At 46.4% G+C, this 17,012-nt stretch overlaps 2 protein-coding genes across 4 annotated transcripts; one reads left to right on the top strand and one right to left on the bottom strand.

The window, feature by feature from the left end:
• Positions 1 to 9,231: 9,231 nt before the first annotated feature.
• LOC135907909 (E3 ubiquitin-protein ligase MARCHF5) lies at positions 9,232 to 10,834 on the bottom strand. The gene is made up of 3 exons (XM_065439680.1): positions 10,492 to 10,834; positions 10,229 to 10,434; positions 9,232 to 10,167 (listed from the first exon to the last, which is right to left on the bottom strand). Exons 1-3 carry the CDS (start codon positions 10,524 to 10,526, stop codon positions 9,608 to 9,610), a joined length of 801 nt encoding a protein of 266 aa, XP_065295752.1. The 5' UTR covers positions 10,527 to 10,834; the 3' UTR covers positions 9,232 to 9,607.
• Positions 10,835 to 10,980: 146 nt separating this feature from the next.
• Positions 10,981 to 14,808, top strand: orb2. Of its 3 annotated transcripts, XM_065439679.1 has the most exons (5): positions 10,981 to 11,320; positions 11,736 to 12,441; positions 12,576 to 12,783; positions 12,841 to 13,571; positions 13,636 to 14,808. In XM_065439679.1, exons 2-5 carry the CDS (start codon positions 11,833 to 11,835, stop codon positions 13,861 to 13,863), a joined length of 1,776 nt encoding a protein of 591 aa, XP_065295751.1. In that variant the 5' UTR covers positions 10,981 to 11,320; positions 11,736 to 11,832; the 3' UTR covers positions 13,864 to 14,808. The 3 variants fall into 3 exon arrangements, with proteins under 3 accessions (XP_065295751.1, XP_065295749.1, XP_065295750.1); XM_065439678.2 differs by lacking the exon at positions 10,981 to 11,320 and having other exon boundaries at positions 11,364 to 12,441; XM_065439677.2 differs by lacking the exon at positions 10,981 to 11,320 and having other exon boundaries at positions 11,358 to 12,441; positions 12,576 to 13,571.
• The last annotated feature ends 2,204 nt before the right edge of the window (positions 14,809 to 17,012 follow it).

Below are 17,012 nucleotides of genomic sequence, written 5' to 3' on the forward strand. Positions count from 1 at the left end.
CGCCTTCCTTTTGTACTGGAAAAGCTGATGGTGAATGAGAGCTTCAGAATCAATAAATGGCAGTTGTGTTCCTTCAGAAGTTGCCTTACCTCCAGTAGATATACAGCTTGTTTTTTAAACATTACCTGTACTAGTCAGCTGAAGTTTCACCTCAAAACAAACCACAAAGTGATCAGTGTGCAAAGCATTGATGTCCCAAGAAATTAGGTTTTAAATCACATCCAGTGCACATGAACATGCCGAGGTATGAAGATTTTGCAAAAGCAGCATCATAGAAAACATAGTTTTCAAAACTTAATGATTGTTGGGTAAATACCACAGTAAAAATTAATTGCTAAAAATGGATTGTTATGGACTGTAACACTGTTATGTTATCATGACATGCTGTTAACTGTTTTATGCAGTAAATGACATAATGATGCAAAAGATGTTAGGTTGGCATCAGCGCCCACTGAGGGTGAGAAGTTTCGGTTTCGAAACCAAAACCCTGATGTAACATTTGTCAAAGTCTGTCCTTTCTAATTTGTCTCTATTTACAGATTTTTCATATGTTGCACAAAACATTCTGCAAACTAGATTTCCTGAACTTTCCCCATGTGCAGCTAGCAAGAAATGTGCACTCAACATATTTACACAGACTTATGAATAGGGAAAGCAACAGCAAATGAAAACAGAAAAGCAATTCATGGAAAATGGTGCGCAACACATGCTGCTAAAGGTCTGTGCAAGATCCATCTATGTTCAATTTTCGGCTGCCATGCAACCAATTTCCAAGCTCTTCATATAGACCGTACATGAGACAAGCACTAAAATAAGCCTCAAAATAATGCTCATGCAAGAAACAAGGAAACAATTCTTCTTTCCTTCCTTCCTTGCATCACAATACTTGATACTCTAGGATCAAAAGAAACAAAATGAACAGTGACCACTACAAACATGGGTAGCAAGCTTAATTGCCGGGCTCTTGATAGCTTTGCACAAAATACACGTTAGAGTTACGACAGTGTGACAGCCTCCACACAGTTTTCAAGAAAACGCACAGCTTTTCTAGTGCTGCTGCAGGAGTGCTTGAGGTAATGGGAAATGCAAGGTGGGTACATTTTGCCACATGTGGTTGTGAGGAAGCATAAAGTTTCGCTTGTGCCGTTTTGCAGATGACATTCAGATGTGAAAGTTGCAACCAGTGTAATGACCCATGCAGTTCAGCTTACTCTTCTCCCACCCCATGTTTCGGCTGCAAGTGCAACTCACTTCGTCACTTTTAGCCAGCCATGGCTGGAAAAACTGCTACTATAATAAGTCAAATCATCACCAAATAGCAACAGCCACCAGCAGTGACAACTCTGAGAGACTATTTAGCAGTTAGCAGTGACAACTCTGAGAGACTATTTCATTTCGTCCTGCCAAGTTTGCTTTCTGGCCTGCAAGCCCATGGGAGTGCTTTTAAAGAACACCTAATTCTGAGCTTGGCTACTTTGTACAGCGATATTCCGCTGCATCAGTGTCATAAATGGTTCTAAGAAAACACACCATGCTTGTTTGCTCACCAGAGAACACAATTTTTTTTTGTGTGTGTGTTTAAATGTCAGTTCATGTTTTGTGAGCTTTTGTTGCTGTAACCATTGATTTCTAAACATTCCTCAGACATCTCAGCCATGGAGCGAAGCTGGAATATCCAAGTTTCGTAGTGCAGGTGCCTTGGCCGACATGCCAGTACTCTTCGGTGCACAGACTGCATCCATCCAGACTCATCAATCTAGCCCTTATGAGCAGACCAAAAATGCAGCAATGCCCCCCCCCCCCCCCTTTCCCTCGTAGAAAAGAAACATGCATAGATGCACGAGGGAATTACATCTTCTAATTCTTTGTTTTGTTATTACCACCCCATGGCCTGTCTATGGCCCACAACACTTTGCTCAGGTGTGGTGGTGTCATGAACCTCCTCAACATGAAGGGTGTGGAAGGGGGCTTGTTCACAAGATGCAAGCAACCCTAATTTCTGCAAAAGATCAACTCAGCCATACATCCTTTGGGGTGCATTCTCTCAACAAGGCAAGCACCCATTATGAAGAGAGTTAACGAAGAGGTTCCTGGAAGAATGCCAACAAAACGCCTTTCTTGATCCCTTTTGAAACTTTACAGTGCATTTGTGTTGCAAGCTGTCTTTTTCATCCACACATGCCAGTTTTCATCATTAATTTATGTGGTGTGCAACAAGGTGTGTCCATTGTTGCTGAAACGTTAGGGTGCCTCCTCTTCAGGCTGATGCAATCTGTAAAGTAATTATTCTGGATGTGGGTAGGGTACACAAAGAGGCAAACATACATTTGTAGGATTCTTTTCTTCACTCTTGACTTCCCTTCACTATCAATGGGTTCACATAGAAAAAGGCAGTTGCGGCTGGCAAGAGCTATTCCGCTTCCCTAAATGTACTGAAGAGAGACATTCCTTTGCTCTTGCATCATCCTATGTATTTGAGCTGTTTTGCTCTTAATGGTAAATGGCATTAACATATATTTTTTTATGTGATGGCCATATCCACATTTTCGCAAATGAATAACTCAGAAAGAGATTTGAGGAACATCGATGTAAGAACAACAGTCACTCTGTTTCTGTGACACACTGGTTGTTGAGCCTGCTGGTAAGTGCACTTTTGCGAGTGCACAAAAGACCCTTGTGGTACCGTCGTGCCGCTTCTCTTGTATGAATATAAGCTTACGATGATAATGATGCTCCTTAAAAACATGGCTTGTACCTCAGCTGCTCTTTGGTTTGTCTTGTTACTTTTTCGATGTCAAGTTTTTGTACTGTTCATTGGCCCATACTTCCTTTTCCTGTGGGGAGGAATTTCAGATGCTTCACGAGTGTGAGGCTGCATCCACAGACGATATTATCTTGAGATGATTCTTCCAGCTCCAAGACCACTGCCAGCGATAACAACTGACAACTGAGAAAGCGAATGAAGCTAAAAAAAAAAAAAAAAAGAGAGGGAGGTTATCAGATGCTGCAGAAAGCCACCAGCACATCCACTGAATTTCAATACAAATAAAAGTTTGTATGGATCACACCCAAGAATTTGTGACAAAATTTAAATAAAGAAACTGCAGCCTTATACGAATTTCCAGCCTTTCAATTCAGTTTTGGGTTCTGGAACTTTCTAAGTATAGAACTTAAAGCAGGTTCAGGGATAGCTTAGTACACCGCCTAAAGTAGCCACGATGTGGAACACAATCATTTAGGCTTGCCACTTGGCTGTGTTTCCACCAGCATAACCAGTTTGTCCCTCAAGCTGCCGGTTGCCGGTTCGACCCACACATCGACACACCACTTGTCGACTTTTTGGTTCTCCCTTAATCACCACATTGTAATCTGCATCGCAGACATTCTGTCGGACATTCTTTCATAGCATACAACACAATTGCTGCAAGCAGATTCATGCCCACTTGAGAGACTGAACGACAAGCTGAGAGACTGAGCGGTTCATCTTCTCGCTTTCGTTTCTTTCTTTTTTTCTTTTTTCATCTGAGCTTTCTCTTAAGAGTCCAAGTGCAATTTCTACTTCCCTACAATACATCTTGGTGGCCACCCACTGGCTGTTGGCACTTATTGCATCAGCTGCAACGACCAGTTTGCTCACATAAGCAAAATGGATTCACATTGTTCATTGTCCTGCTTCCACACACCCCCGAGATACGGAAACAATGCTAAGCTGGCCGTCAACGTTACTAGCTGGTCTTTTTTTTTTTTTTTTCAATGTGTACCAAAATTTTATGTAAAGTCATGCAATTGCTACACTACTGCATTAGTTCCATCTGTTTTTACATACGCTAGAGCATTTTTTTAAAATCCTAAACTTCGTGCAGGCTCATGTAGACGAGCGTAGTGCAGGGCACAGGCTATGACGTCGTGTGCTGCACTTGGCTCGCTGGGCTGTAGCCGATCTGATCAGACAGCGCATCGTCTCCTGCATGAGCAGACGAAAAGCGCCCGACTTCGGACTTTGCCCGACTTCACACTTACTGGCTGCGTATATGCCCTTGCCTAAAGCTAAACGCCAATGTAAAGGTTTCCTTTAATCAACATATCTAGACAAACTGCAGCGAAATAAATTGTGAATGTTCAGGGCACGAAGACACCTTCTCAATGCGTATAATACAGCGTGGAGACTGAAACAGCCTGCACCATCTGCGAGTAAGGTAATTATCTTCTTTGAAGATTAGCTCACCTTCCTCTGTGACACATGTTCACGCCAGCACTTAGCTACCGTCCTTGCAGTGAATATTCACTATCGTCGCTATATCAGCACCGACAGTCCCAGACAAAATGGCACCACACATTTCCAACGCCAGCCTGCTTGTTTGTCTTCTGCTGCCTGCACACATTGAAATCACAGTCTAGAAAGTACAGTTTTAATGCTACACTACAACCATAAAAAATGGCTTCATGTAGGTGGGCAGAGCTACAGTCTTCTACACCAAGTAAAAAAAAATGTCAACTTCCTACACTACCTATACTCGTGTAGCTAGTGTAGGTAAAAAAAAAATAGCCCTAGTACTCGTAAAACACATCTCGCTTCCTCTCAGTGCCTGGTTTTCTTTTCAAAAAAGGTAGCAACCATAATTAGCTGAGGGGAAGTAATTGTACATTAATCTGTTCTCTCCTATCCAGGCTCTCGTCTGAAATGTGAGCTAGAGGACTCCCACACAGGCTAAATGTGTGATGAGCACTGTGAACATACTAGTGCAAGCACGCCAGAGCCCTCTCTGAGTAAACACAGGAAGCGGGTACAACGCAAGCAGCTCGGGCTGACACAATGGCATAGAGTTTCTCACTATATTACCTAGAGGAAAATCTGGCACTGTTGCACTGTGGTATACATGCGCATGCTGGTATATTGCGACTTCAGATTGGCATCGTTCTCGGAGAGCCAGGACACCTTGAGGATGTGCCTGGCAAGCACCATTCCGTCTGTCACAATGATTCATTTTCTACAAAAACAGCACGTAAAAAGCTGTTTTACCTTTATTATTATGCAAAAACATGTTTTGTTTAACTAGGAGAACTTGTTATTGCATATACAACTATACGATACGTAAAAAGTATCAGCGGACCGCTAAAGTCGAGGACAGACGACAAAATTCGTGCTCGCTTTGAAACAGTTTGTCGTCTGTTCTTGTTTTTCTTCGCTTGGTCATGCACTGTAGGTGAGTGAAGATGTAATATGCATGAATGGAAATATTTTATGAAGATTTTACTTTAAGAATGCGTTATTTGTGTAGCCATATCCACGTTTTAGATGAAGCCTCTTAAAACACCAGCCAACACAAGCCTTGCAGACACATATACCGTCATTCCCATGACGGCACAGCACCCCTTAGGAAACTCCCATAGACGGTGGCGCCAGATTTCCCTCTAGGTGTTATAGTGAGAAACTCTCTGTGCACAATGGTAGCGGCAACAAGGTGGTTTCAAATGGGTCGCAAAGCTTCAGGCAAAAAGCGGTCCACAACCAATCATCACTGGCATGACCAAGGGTGGTTATGGGAGCAGCGATTGAAGTGTGACTATGTGAGGAGGGAACAAACAATGAGAAAGAAAAACCTTTTCTTAAACTGATCAGTCAACAAAAATATTCCTAATCAATGTTACATATGTTTGGGGAGGAAAGAAAACACAGCACCCTAATTTATTATTCACAATAAATACCTTTTTTTCAGCACCCGCTATAAAAGGGGGGCGTTTATGCCGCTATCAATTACACGCAGAAAGGCACGCTTGTAAAGTTCACCTGCTACTATGCGCTCCCTTCATGTTTTCTTCTTTTGCTCGTCAACGTTTGTCTAAATTCTGGTGGTTCAGTGTTTGCAAGCTTTGTTTCATCGTTTTTCTACTTCAGTCAAAAGTAGCAAGTTACGACCACCAGATAATTGTTTACTTTGGCTGCATTTGTGTGGCTGCACTGGCCAATGTGCTTGGTGTCCGACGATGCAACCAGCATTCAACGCCCAAAGGTTTCTTTGGTCTGCAGAGAAACTTTTGTGCATGGATGCAATTTCGACACCTGCGCGACTGACATTCTGCTACAACATTTCGAGCGCTAAAAGCTCGAAACGCCCACCAAGTTAAGTTGCGTGGCATTTGAAAATGCAGCTCTAATGGTTGGCCACGAAAACAATTTTCGCGCCTTTAACAACAAAAGTGATGTCACTTATGTTTTTAAAGGATGTGGTGTCACAATATTTTTTGTTCTGCCGGAAGTGTTCCCTCATCACACAGATTGCGCCAAGCCCCATGAACCACCGATGAACTGCAATGTTTTGAACGTACGGGCTTCTACGGAAGCTTCGCTACCAGGTGGATTTACCCTGGCGGCGATGCAAAGAACAGGAAGTAAGAGGTAGTTGTGTGACCAGAACTTCACCATATCTCGAAGGCGCTCCCCGCAAAAAGTCACGAGTGGAGCAGAGCCATCCAAGACGACGTTGAGTGAAATAAAATAGTTGAATTTAGCCTGGGTGCCCGATTTCTGCTAATCGAATGTAAAGCACTGCGACAGTGTGTTCTAAAGCTCTCTGAAGAGACTAGTAAAATGTACCATAACTTGTACACCTGCATGTAAACTTTCCTACTGCAATACTAGAGCGGTAAGCATAATAGGTGGTGAATTCAATGGACAATCACGAAAGGCACAATTCTTTCAACCCAAAGCCACTATAAGCCCACTAGATGCAGATTTCAGTTCAATTACTATAATTATGAAATAATGGAGGGAAAAACTAGGAGCGAGTGTCACGCAACAATTTCCGCAGTCTATTTGTAAAAAATATAAGCAAAAGTTCATGGGCAAAGAGAGCCCATGAACCCATCATAGGCGAGCGGTATTTTTAGCTACCTTGTGGGCATGTTATGAAATGTGGTGGAGAGTGTGGCATGAGCTTATCGCAATGCGGGCATCACTAAGATCTACCACCAACAAAACAGTGCCTTAAAGATCCAACGACTGTGTGCAGGCCATTTTCCTAAGAGCCAGTGCACCAATGAGCTCCAAAGGGAGAGAGAAAGGGAAGCGTGGCATCAGAGGCCTTGCTGCCGAGCATAGCTGCATGACATCATGCTTCCTCCTAGTTGTTTCTCCCTCTCTCTCTTCCTCCATGGACGAAACATGCACAATATGGCTTGCTTTGCCAGCAGCGGTTACCCAAGGCAGTGAAAAATTTTTGCATGGCACCAATGCAATCGTCATTATTATTACTTTTGAAATACTGGCATTTGCTATGCTTCTAGTAGTTCTGGACTGGAGGAATTGTGGCACTTGAATGCACTGCTTGTTGTGCTGACTCAGTACATTAGCAAACCTTAAAAGTTTGTGTGGAAATGCAGACAAGTTGGCCTTTTCTGGTCAATGCCAGTACCCATTAACTGATGCTACGCCAGATCGTAGCTATACTGGACAGCACAGTAAGCTATATTATAGTTGTCTCACGGCCAGAAAGAAAATTATCAAGGGACACCATTTCAGGTTTGGGTTCAGGTCTGCTTCAACAGCCTGTCTGATACAAGCATGACTCTCCTCTGGACAGAGTCTCGGGGTTATAGAATGACAATCAGCCAGATATGTACTGAAACTGCATTTGACTTGCATTTAGTTACAAGGCTTTTCAAAGGTTTTCCCTCATTCATGTTTCAACCAGACATAGTAGCACATCAGTGCTTTCCTGTATTGTGTTGCAGCCATTTTAGGTACTGCCTACTGTGTGTAAGTGCAGAACATTTCATGTACTTTTATGCACGCAAACTCTCTTTGTAGCTTCCTTTACAGCTGCACCAGAATATCGACCTTTTCAAGAGTACAAACCGCGATGTAATCGGTGAACGCTTAAAATTTAACTGCACTACAGTCAGATCAGCAGTTCTAAATTCGGCCTTAATGTCAATAATCTCCCCCTAATTTTGTTTGCTTTTATGTTAACCCCAGGAACAGAAGCGTATTTATGAAAACAGGCTCCACAAAATGTGAGAGTCAGTGCCTTGGTTTCATTGGTAATGTATGCCACATTACCCTCAATATGGTAAAGCAACATTAAATGTCACTTCTTTGCTGCCTAAAATGGATAGCCCAAACAAAGACATGGCCAAAGGAAGATTAGACAGGAGAGGAGCAAAAATGTTTTGTCTGTTTTGTCTCATCTTGGCTGTGTCTGTGCTGTTCCATTTTAAATGCTACTGTCAAGTAGCCTACTGCTTACTTCTTTTTGTTTCCCCAGATGTCAGACTTGGGAGAAATTGCAAAACAAAGGAAATGACTGCTGGAATTCACACAAGTTTGTGCTCTTTCATAATATGCAAATACACTGAAATCGACTTTCTTGACTAGCTCCCAGAAACAAATATTTTTGATAACAAAGACAGTAACAACATTGCAGATGGTGCAATAAGGTAGCTCCTTGCTACATGGTCAAGAATGCGCAAACCAAAGCTGGAGATCCCACAACATCCAGAATGTTTTCCCAGCCACACCTCTTCACAAACGCATATGTACAACTGAAAAAAGAAAACAGGGCTCCAAAATGGCATTGGTTTCACATGCCTGTTATGGCAAAGTCATGTACGACTTCTCGGTGAAGTGTGCTGGCTACAAATCTGTCTGTAACCAGCTCACCAAGTAAAGTCCACCACTAAAATTGCCATGATCAAATGCCTGATAATGGAAGTTTCTACAAAATTTTAAGTGCAGCTCCTGTAATATATGAAACACTAACAATAAAATTCCACTCCTAGCTGATGCAATATTCAAGTTAGAGCTTTACAATGGTAAAAATCGTGCTTACTTACGAGCATAAGGTGCACAACCTATTAGCGCATGTCACCTTTCTCATTGTGAAAAATATGACACTGCAACAAAATCACTAAGATAAGATTTGGAGGCTATAGCAAACCACACACCTTTCTGCTAAATGAACAATAATGTTAACAGCACGAAAAGATGCAGCTGACAGTTACTTAAGGCACAATCCACACAGCTCAAAGTGTGTAATGCAGTAGCCGATTATCACAGCAGCCAGTGCACATCAGCAAACTGCATCCTTTTGATCAGAATATAGAACACTCTGAACATTAGATGCATATATGTCATGTGCAAAGTGATTTTGCTTACATTTCAGTTGTATATGCATTGAAACTGCCTCTTAAAGCATAATGAATTGTGGTCACTTTTATATATGACAACCAAAGTGCATATTTTGTATTTTATTTGAAACATCCACAGGTTAAATTCATGTTATTGGAACCATTCCATGGCTTTTGTTTTTCTTGGTTCTATAAAAAATCTTGATTCTAAGTCCTGCTTAACCAGAGCGCAACTTTCTTGCTATTTTTGTAGCACACAGAAGTGGCTGTTCTTGTCATGTATGCACAACGGTTACCATCCCAAAAAAAACACCAAGTCGACTGAAATCTGCCAGTGAATGCCCTTGGGCAGGGCACAAATGAAGGTTTCCTCGATGGTCGATGGTGTCAAAAGTGAGAAGCAAGCCGACCGCTACCCAAGTGGCTGCATCTTTAAAATACACAAAGCTATGAATCCCTGCGTCCATGTTTTCGCGCAGACCTATGGTAGCGGCGTCTGTTGCTGCTCGTAGTTAAGCACGCGGCGGCGGCACTGGCGTAGATACTGGTGCCGCTTGAGGTAGATCTTTGCGGCACCCTTGAGGGCGACAAAGGCCAAGCCGCCCAGCAGGCTACGCTGCGACGGCGCCAGCCGGCCGAAGAAGAGACGGCCAACCAGGCTCGCAACTGTGGGCAGCAGCAAGGCGCCGCACAGCAGCCTTGTGGCCGACAACGGATCCTGCGGCGGCACCACAAGCAGCAGCCGCTTGGCCAGCGGCGCTGATCGCCGCCACCACAGTCGCAGCAGGTAGTCCTCCCAGCGCACCATGCGCGCCAGCACCAGTACTACGGGAATGCTTGGCAGGCCGACAAGCAGGAAAAGCGGGTCGGCTTGCTCCATGACACTAAGGCCTTGCTTATGGCCCAGCACCTGCATCACTGTCACGGCGCCGTACGTGACGGCCGTCCAGTACACCGATCCCATGAGCAGTCCCGCCGCCACAAACGGGCACGCGCGGTACACGCTCCGATCCACCAGGTCCAGCAGGTACACGGGGCCCCCTGCGAGACAACGCGGCGGCCTGAAAGATTATGTCGGGCGCGCGCGATTGCGCGTCCTCACCAAGACTGGGCAGCACCACCACGTATTCGCTGCTGCACTGCGGGCACGCCACTTTTGCCGCACTGTTACCCCCCTGCTTCTCGTCGATCCAGCGCTGTAGGCAGGCCTGGTGCACCCATTTCGTAGTTCCGCGGCATTTACACGGCTGCACCCAAGCTGCGTCGCGCTCTTCGTCTTCCGATGCGAAACACACCCAACAGTAGCGCCTGCAGGACAAAGAGGGGCATCAGCTCGACCCACTTCGCTTGCGGCGCCACACTCACCGTTCGCAGGGGCCATCGGTACTTGCAGTGCTCATGTTAGCGGATGGCACCTACATAGCCACCTGGAACCTTCCAAGTGGGTCACGTTCCCAGCGAGTGTTGCTACTCGTAGCCTAAAGACTGTCACTCGCCTTATGCGCGAAGAACTGCCTTGGGCACGCAACAGAAAGATGTTAACAATGTCAAATTGAAAATTTCTGCAACAACGATCTCACAGATGTCCAATTTGCTATGAGACACGCTTAACGACATCAGAACAACGCCACAATGCGTACCTCTAATCTGCCTAGCTGGCCTTGACGATGCGCCGCTGCGTTACAGCATCTGAGGGACAGCGGGCACAAGCAGGAAGTACGACACTTTTTTATAACAGAAGTAAACTAGACTAAACTCATCAATTTTCGGCGTTTTTATAATAATGTTTAAAGTTGTTTTTCATTATTTTTGTGGGATTTTGTTTTGACAACGCAGTATATTGATCTTTTGTGTTTTGCTGCGGGGCAGTTTCGCGTTGCAGTGTCAGCCGTAGCAGACGAACGCTGCTGCTAGGTGTTCTTTTCCTTTGCACTGCAAAATCGCAATCTCACACCTCACTATTCTAGCATAAATCTGAAAAGTCGAACGTACCTTGGTGGATCCTCATCTTATGGAGTAAAACTACCTTTAGTGTAGTAAACAGTAATCTTGGCGGCTATATATACGGCGGCAAAGTATGCGTAATGAACACAAATTAATAACCGAATTGTGAGCCGCCATCTTGATAGTGAAACGTTCTGTTTGGAAGAACATCACGGCAGCTTCTTGACGAAACTGTCGCCATAGGTAAAAGGTAAGTCGCAAAGTTAACCTTGTTTTTGATGGCGTAAAAGGTCGACAACAATGTTGGCTTGCCAACGTGCGATTCCATATATGTCTGCATCCGAATGCGCCAACAGTCGACCTAGCAGACGATGTTTTTCGTGTGATGAAAAGAAGACAATGATTTGATTAAATGATTAAGTTGGAATTTCAATGCGCTTGCTATATTAATACAGAATTGTTTTCTTGTGTTGTGTATTATTTTGATTAAACAGTGAGTCGGAAATTCCATTGGCAACAGATGTCGCAGTAGTAGCAGAAACGGAACGCAGACGGCGTTTTCTGCTGCAGTGCGTCTGCGGTGTCGACGGTCGAGGAGACTTGGCCTGCACTGGCTGTAAAAACACGGTGTTTTTGAACAGCCTTATGGGGGATTATACTTTCAGTGTATCCGCCAATGTGAGGGCCTTGTCTCCAGTCGAGTTCCAGCCCAATCCAGGTAACAGCGCCCTATTCTTTACTCCCGATCAAATTGGCCACACGATGCAAGACGACCTGCTGCTTGAGAAGAGCGCCGGCAAACAGGCCTCATCCCAGCTGTCGACTGCAAGTGTCGAGACTACATCCAACGGAGAACAAGCCCTAGAAGAGTATTCGTCGCGCAAGGGCAAAGGGGAAGACCCGGCAGCAAATTCGCTGCCCGAGAAGACGGAGAGCCCGGACGTAGTGCCTTCTCCGCTGCAAATGGGCTTCTCGTCAGAGGTGATCGCCACCTCGGGAGCCAACTTTTGGTCAGCTGTGGCGACGGACGAAGCCTTTATCCAGGGCATTCCGACTGTTAACGGCACGCTGGCTTTTCCCAGCTTCCCGAGCCCGATGCTGGGCGCAGGCCACCCCCAGCGGCGGGCCATCACGGGTGCGCACAATTTCGCTGCGCCGACTAGGGGCCCGCCGCCTCAGGGGCCCCCCCTGTTCAAGGCCTACTCCAGCTGGAGCAGCCCGCAGCAGCCGAGCTGGTCGAGCCCACCGTGGAGCGGTTTGACCCAGAAGCGCTCGGTTCCCAGCCTTGGGCCGCTCTCGCCGGCCGGCAAAGAGAGCCCCAAGTTTCGTCGGAGCACTTCGCTGCCCAAGCCGGACGAGGACGGCTTCCAGGTGAGCGGCCCCCGAGGGATGCTACTCCTGTTCGGGGGTGCTGCCCACCTCGCAGGGCGCGCATGCGCCAACATGGCGGCGCTCCGCGGAAGCGCCCGATCGTTGCCTGAGCGGTGGCGCACGCGGCCCCCCAGGTCGCCCAGGGCCCGCTGGACACGCTGCGGTTCCCGCTCGAGCAGCAACTGCTCGACATGGTGCGCCAGGATCCGCCTGAAGCAGCTGCCCACTACTGCAAGCCATGGGGTGGCCTCGGTGCTGCATCGACGCTCGGCTCGACGGCCGCATACCCGGGCGCCGCCGCCGAGTTCAGGCCCGACGAGGCTCGGCTTCAGGCGCGCGGAGGTAAGCCGGACGGCCAAGCGCGCGACCCGAACCCGAGCGCGCGCGTGCACTACGCAGGACGTGGCGGCTTTTCGCGGAGGAAAGGGCGCGCGGGCGGCGGTGGTGGTGGCGGCGGCGGCGGCGGCGGGCCCTGGCTCTTGGCCGGCGCCAAGTCGCCTTTCTTCCTGGACGGCGACCTGGTGCTCGAGGAGCAGCGTTGCTCGCCCAAGGGCGGCGAGCCCGCGGCCGAGCGCTACTCGCGCAAGGTGTTCGTGGGCGGGCTGCCGCCGGACATCGACGAGGAAGAGATCACCGCCAGCTTCCGGCGGTTCGGCCCTCTGGTAGTGGACTGGCCCCACAAGGCGGAGAGCAAGTCATACTTTCCGCCGAAGGGCTACGCGTTCCTGCTCTTCCAAGACGAGTGCTCGGTGCAGGCGCTGATGGACGCGTGCATCCAGGAGGAGGACAAGCTGTACCTGTGCGTGAGCAGCCCCACCATCAAGGACAAGCCGGTACAGATCCGGCCCTGGCGGCTCGGCGACGCTGATTTCGTGCTGGACGCGTCGCTGCCGTTGGACCCGCGCAAGACGGTCTTCGTGGGCGGCGTGCCGCGGCCGCTGAAGGCCGTCGAGCTGGCCATGATCATGGACCGGCTGTACGGCGGTGTCTGCTACGCGGGCATTGACACAGACCCCGAGCTCAAGTACCCCAAGGGTGCTGGCCGCGTGGCCTTCTCCAACCAGCAGAGCTACATTGCTGCTATCAGCGCGCGCTTCGTGCAGCTGCAGCACGGGGACATCGAAAAGCGGGTAAGTTGCCGCCGCACGTACACCACACGTGCATGCGCTGACACGGAGCTCGTGCGGCGCGCAGGTCGAGGTCAAGCCGTACGTGCTCGATGACCAGATGTGTGACGAGTGCCAGGGTGCCCGGTGCGGCGGCAAGTTCGCGCCTTTCTTCTGCGCCAACGTGACCTGCCTGCAGTACTACTGCGAGCACTGCTGGGCCACCATCCACTCGCGGCCGGGTCGCGAGTTCCACAAGCCTCTGGTCAAGGAGGGCGCCGACCGGCCGCGGGCTGTGCCCTTCCGCTGGTGCTAGGCGCGTGTGATATAGCCTCTGCTTGAGTTCCCCTAGGGACAATCAGACGCCCGTAGACGGTCGACACGTATATATATTTATCGACATATCTCGCCCTTTCTAGTCAGGCAGCCGTAGCAAGCTCACAGACAGGGTTGTTGTGCCAAACTTGGTTGGCTTGGGTTGCCCCAGGGCGTCAGTGGGGGATTCGAGCCTGTAGTCAGCGCTGCTGAGTGTGTCGTTTGCCTCTCCCCGTTGATCTCAGGCGGCGGACGCCAGTGTGTTACTGTTAGGCGAGCAGTTCGTTGTTGCCGGGCCACTTCTTAGAGCAGCCCGGTGGCTCCGTCAAGCTAGCATGGTTCCAGCTGTTTTCTCTTCTGCATCGACGTGTCTTTTATATGCTACTCCATGTGATCAAAATTTTAGCCTCTGCTCGTTTCACTTTTGGACGTTTTTCGTTACTTTTTTTATGAGGTGTTGACTTTTTTAGGACAAGTGCAAAGATGCACTTGCTTTAGAAGTGCGCGAAAAGTGGAGCGCCAAGCGTGGGGTACTTTTTGCCGTCCGCTTCCACACTTTGCAACAATTGTGTGAACCGAGTGCAGGAGTTTTAAAGTTGCACTTTTTTTTACCTTCAACAAGTTTCGAAGCAATTGTTTGTGACATACTAGTCAGGCAGTGCCAGCAGATGACACTTTGGCTGTTTTTTGTACAGTGCACGGTCAGTTTACTACACACACTTGTGTCAAGCCCTGTGTACACGCGTGAGCTCACCCGAAATGAGCCTCTTTTGTTTTCTAGAGTCAATTGTGCTTTACATTAGCGGCTTTACTTGGGTTATGTTGACCAGTTGAAGCTGTTTTATATACTGGCTCAGGGTTATGTGCAAATAAGAGGACCGCAGAAATGTTGTCATATGTTAGTGACCTTGCAATCACTTTGCATTAAATCTTTTTTTAGATGATACTGTGCCGCATTTGAAATTCTGGCCACTGCCACATGCCGTGGGCTCCCAACATTTGGACAGCATTCTTCTGAATGCATTCCAAGACACTTTCTTCAGGCATGATGTGGTTGCACAATTGTTTCCTTTTATTTATTTATTTTTATTTCTGGTCCTATGGCACAAACGTGCATGTCATGTTGTTCACAGGTGACTGAAGGGAAAAGAAAATAGCTGCCCTCATCTGTTTTCTTACTTTGGCAACTTGGAAGTGGAAATCACCACTATAATTTACAGTCAACATTTTCTAATCCTTTTCTGAAGCGCATGCTTTGTACAGGTGTGCTGAAATATTTGAAACATACTTGGAATCCATTCAATCCTTTGCCTTAGGTGGTGATGTCTCTGGCATCCAACATTGCCCTTGGATACCTTGCTGATACCTTGCTTTACATTTTGGGGACAATATGTATGGTACAACAATAGTTTTTTTTGTACTAATAGTATTTAAATATTTCACCACTGCAAGGTGTTTCCACATGCACCATCAACACTAGTCATAGCCAGAAGATCTTGGATTTTCTTCAAGCTTCTATCAACAAAGCCAAATGATCAATATCTACTGAACAGTGTTTGAAAATGGCAATTACTATGTGCTTGTTGAACTGTCCTAGCCATAGCAGTCGTTTTGCACAATTTGTTAGATTAGATGTATGTATAGATGAAGAACCGTGTGTTCGTTGCAAGAGTGGTTATCAATGCTCAAATTTTTAGTTGCCTTTGTAGACAGACGACACCAAAGGGCCATAAAACCTTATGCTCGCATTAGACCATATGTTTAATACTTCATGGAGTGAGTGGCACTACTGCATTCCTTTAATGATTACACAATCCCAAGGAACAGTGCCATACTTCAGATGTTTTTACGCTCTTCTATTTCTTAGCTAGCTTGCTGTAATGAACCTCACTTTGTTGGTTGTCAGGCCCCACATCATTTGAGCAATGGATTGTTGCTATTGAATTGCTAATGACTATATAGTAGCTTGTGCCTTTTCTTCTAGTTCTAAGACAATTTATTGCTGGTATGGTTGCAATGCTTATATATAGTGTGACAGCTACAAGCTCCATTATGAGCTGTAACGAAGCCATTAGGCATGCGTTAAACACTATGTGTTGCCACTCACACTGTCAGGTCACTATTGCTGTGTGAAAGGCGTTGACAAGCCAGGAATAAAATAATAATAAATAAATAAAGCCTTGGCAGCTAAAGCTCAATGAAGCCTGTCAAATTATAAAGGTCATGGACTGTGTAGCTGCAGGATGGTTGACTGACTAACTACACTGTCTCCTTTTTACTCCTGCTTGGTAGTCAGGGGAGGGGGGGGGGGGTAAGGAGCAGCTGCAGAAAGGTCCAAGTCTGGCAATTTTAATTCTGAGGGTCTTAGTACTGCTTAATTACTTTCTGTCAGCGATATTGTATAGCCACATATTCTTCGAACATTTTATAATGTTAAATGACACTACTTTGAAATATTTGGTAATTCCTTCAGTTTTTAAGGTATATAATGTTAGATGTGCACAATGATTATCCAGAAAGAGGGTAAAGAACACATCTCTATATAGGCTACAAAATTAGTATTGCTTGTTTTGTGGATAGTCAAGAAGTCAAGAGGGGGCACTGCAAATGAGTTTTGTCCCCACCTCCACTGCAAGCATGCCTGTACATATAAATATTGAAAAACACAGATACAATGCAGTCATATTCCACAACTGCCCACCTTCCCTCATTCTTGAGGGAAGGTGCATCACTTAGTGCACATGATCACTTGATTTACAGCAAAGCAAGAGCTTGTACTGACCACATACGCTGTAATAGAGAGCTTTGCTGAATGTTTGCCACTTTTTTATTTTTATTTAAAATTGCTATACGAGTATTCATATGTTCAAGTTAAGATTGTGTCCATCTCATATCTCCTTTTTGTTTGTTAGATTAAGTACTCTAACTAATTTAATTAAAAAGGTGCTGTTTCCACAGCTGCAGCAGTAAGACAGAGTGTAAACAACATAGGTATTTGAGTAAAGCCATGATATGTTCGCTTTACATAGAACACACTGCATATCATTCTGCTCTGCTTGAATATCAAACATCTAGATGCTTCTTAGTTACAGAGGTAAGCCTGTGGGATGACTAATTTCATTCTGTGTTGTGGTTCATTACTGTAGGGCA

This window comes from Dermacentor albipictus, chromosome 1 (assembly GCF_038994185.2).
Source record: "Dermacentor albipictus isolate Rhodes 1998 colony chromosome 1, USDA_Dalb.pri_finalv2, whole genome shotgun sequence".
In the NCBI taxonomy this organism is placed as follows: domain Eukaryota; kingdom Metazoa; phylum Arthropoda; class Arachnida; order Ixodida; family Ixodidae; genus Dermacentor; species Dermacentor albipictus.

What these genes read in the sequence shown, in the direction of transcription:
- LOC135907909 (XM_065439680.1), bottom strand. Translation starts at nt 10,526, where the DNA reads ATGAGCACTGCAAGTACCGATGGCCCCTGCGAACG. An exon ending in ACCGATGGCCCCTGCGAACG is followed by an intron (nt 10,435 to 10,491) that starts GTGAGTGTGGCG and finishes TTTGTCCTGCAG; the next exon opens with GCGCTACTGTTGGGTGTGTT. An exon ending in GGTGGTGCTGCCCAGTCTTG is followed by an intron (nt 10,168 to 10,228) that starts GTGAGGACGCGC and finishes GTTGTCTCGCAG; the next exon opens with GGGGCCCCGTGTACCTGCTG.
- orb2 (XM_065439677.2), top strand. Translation starts at nt 11,716, where the DNA reads ATGGGGGATTATACTTTCAGTGTATCCGCCAATGTGAGGGCCTTGTCT. An exon ending in CGGACGAGGACGGCTTCCAG is followed by an intron (nt 12,442 to 12,575) that starts GTGAGCGGCCCC and finishes GCGGCCCCCCAG; the next exon opens with GTCGCCCAGGGCCCGCTGGA. An exon ending in ACGGGGACATCGAAAAGCGG is followed by an intron (nt 13,572 to 13,635) that starts GTAAGTTGCCGC and finishes TGCGGCGCGCAG; the next exon opens with GTCGAGGTCAAGCCGTACGT.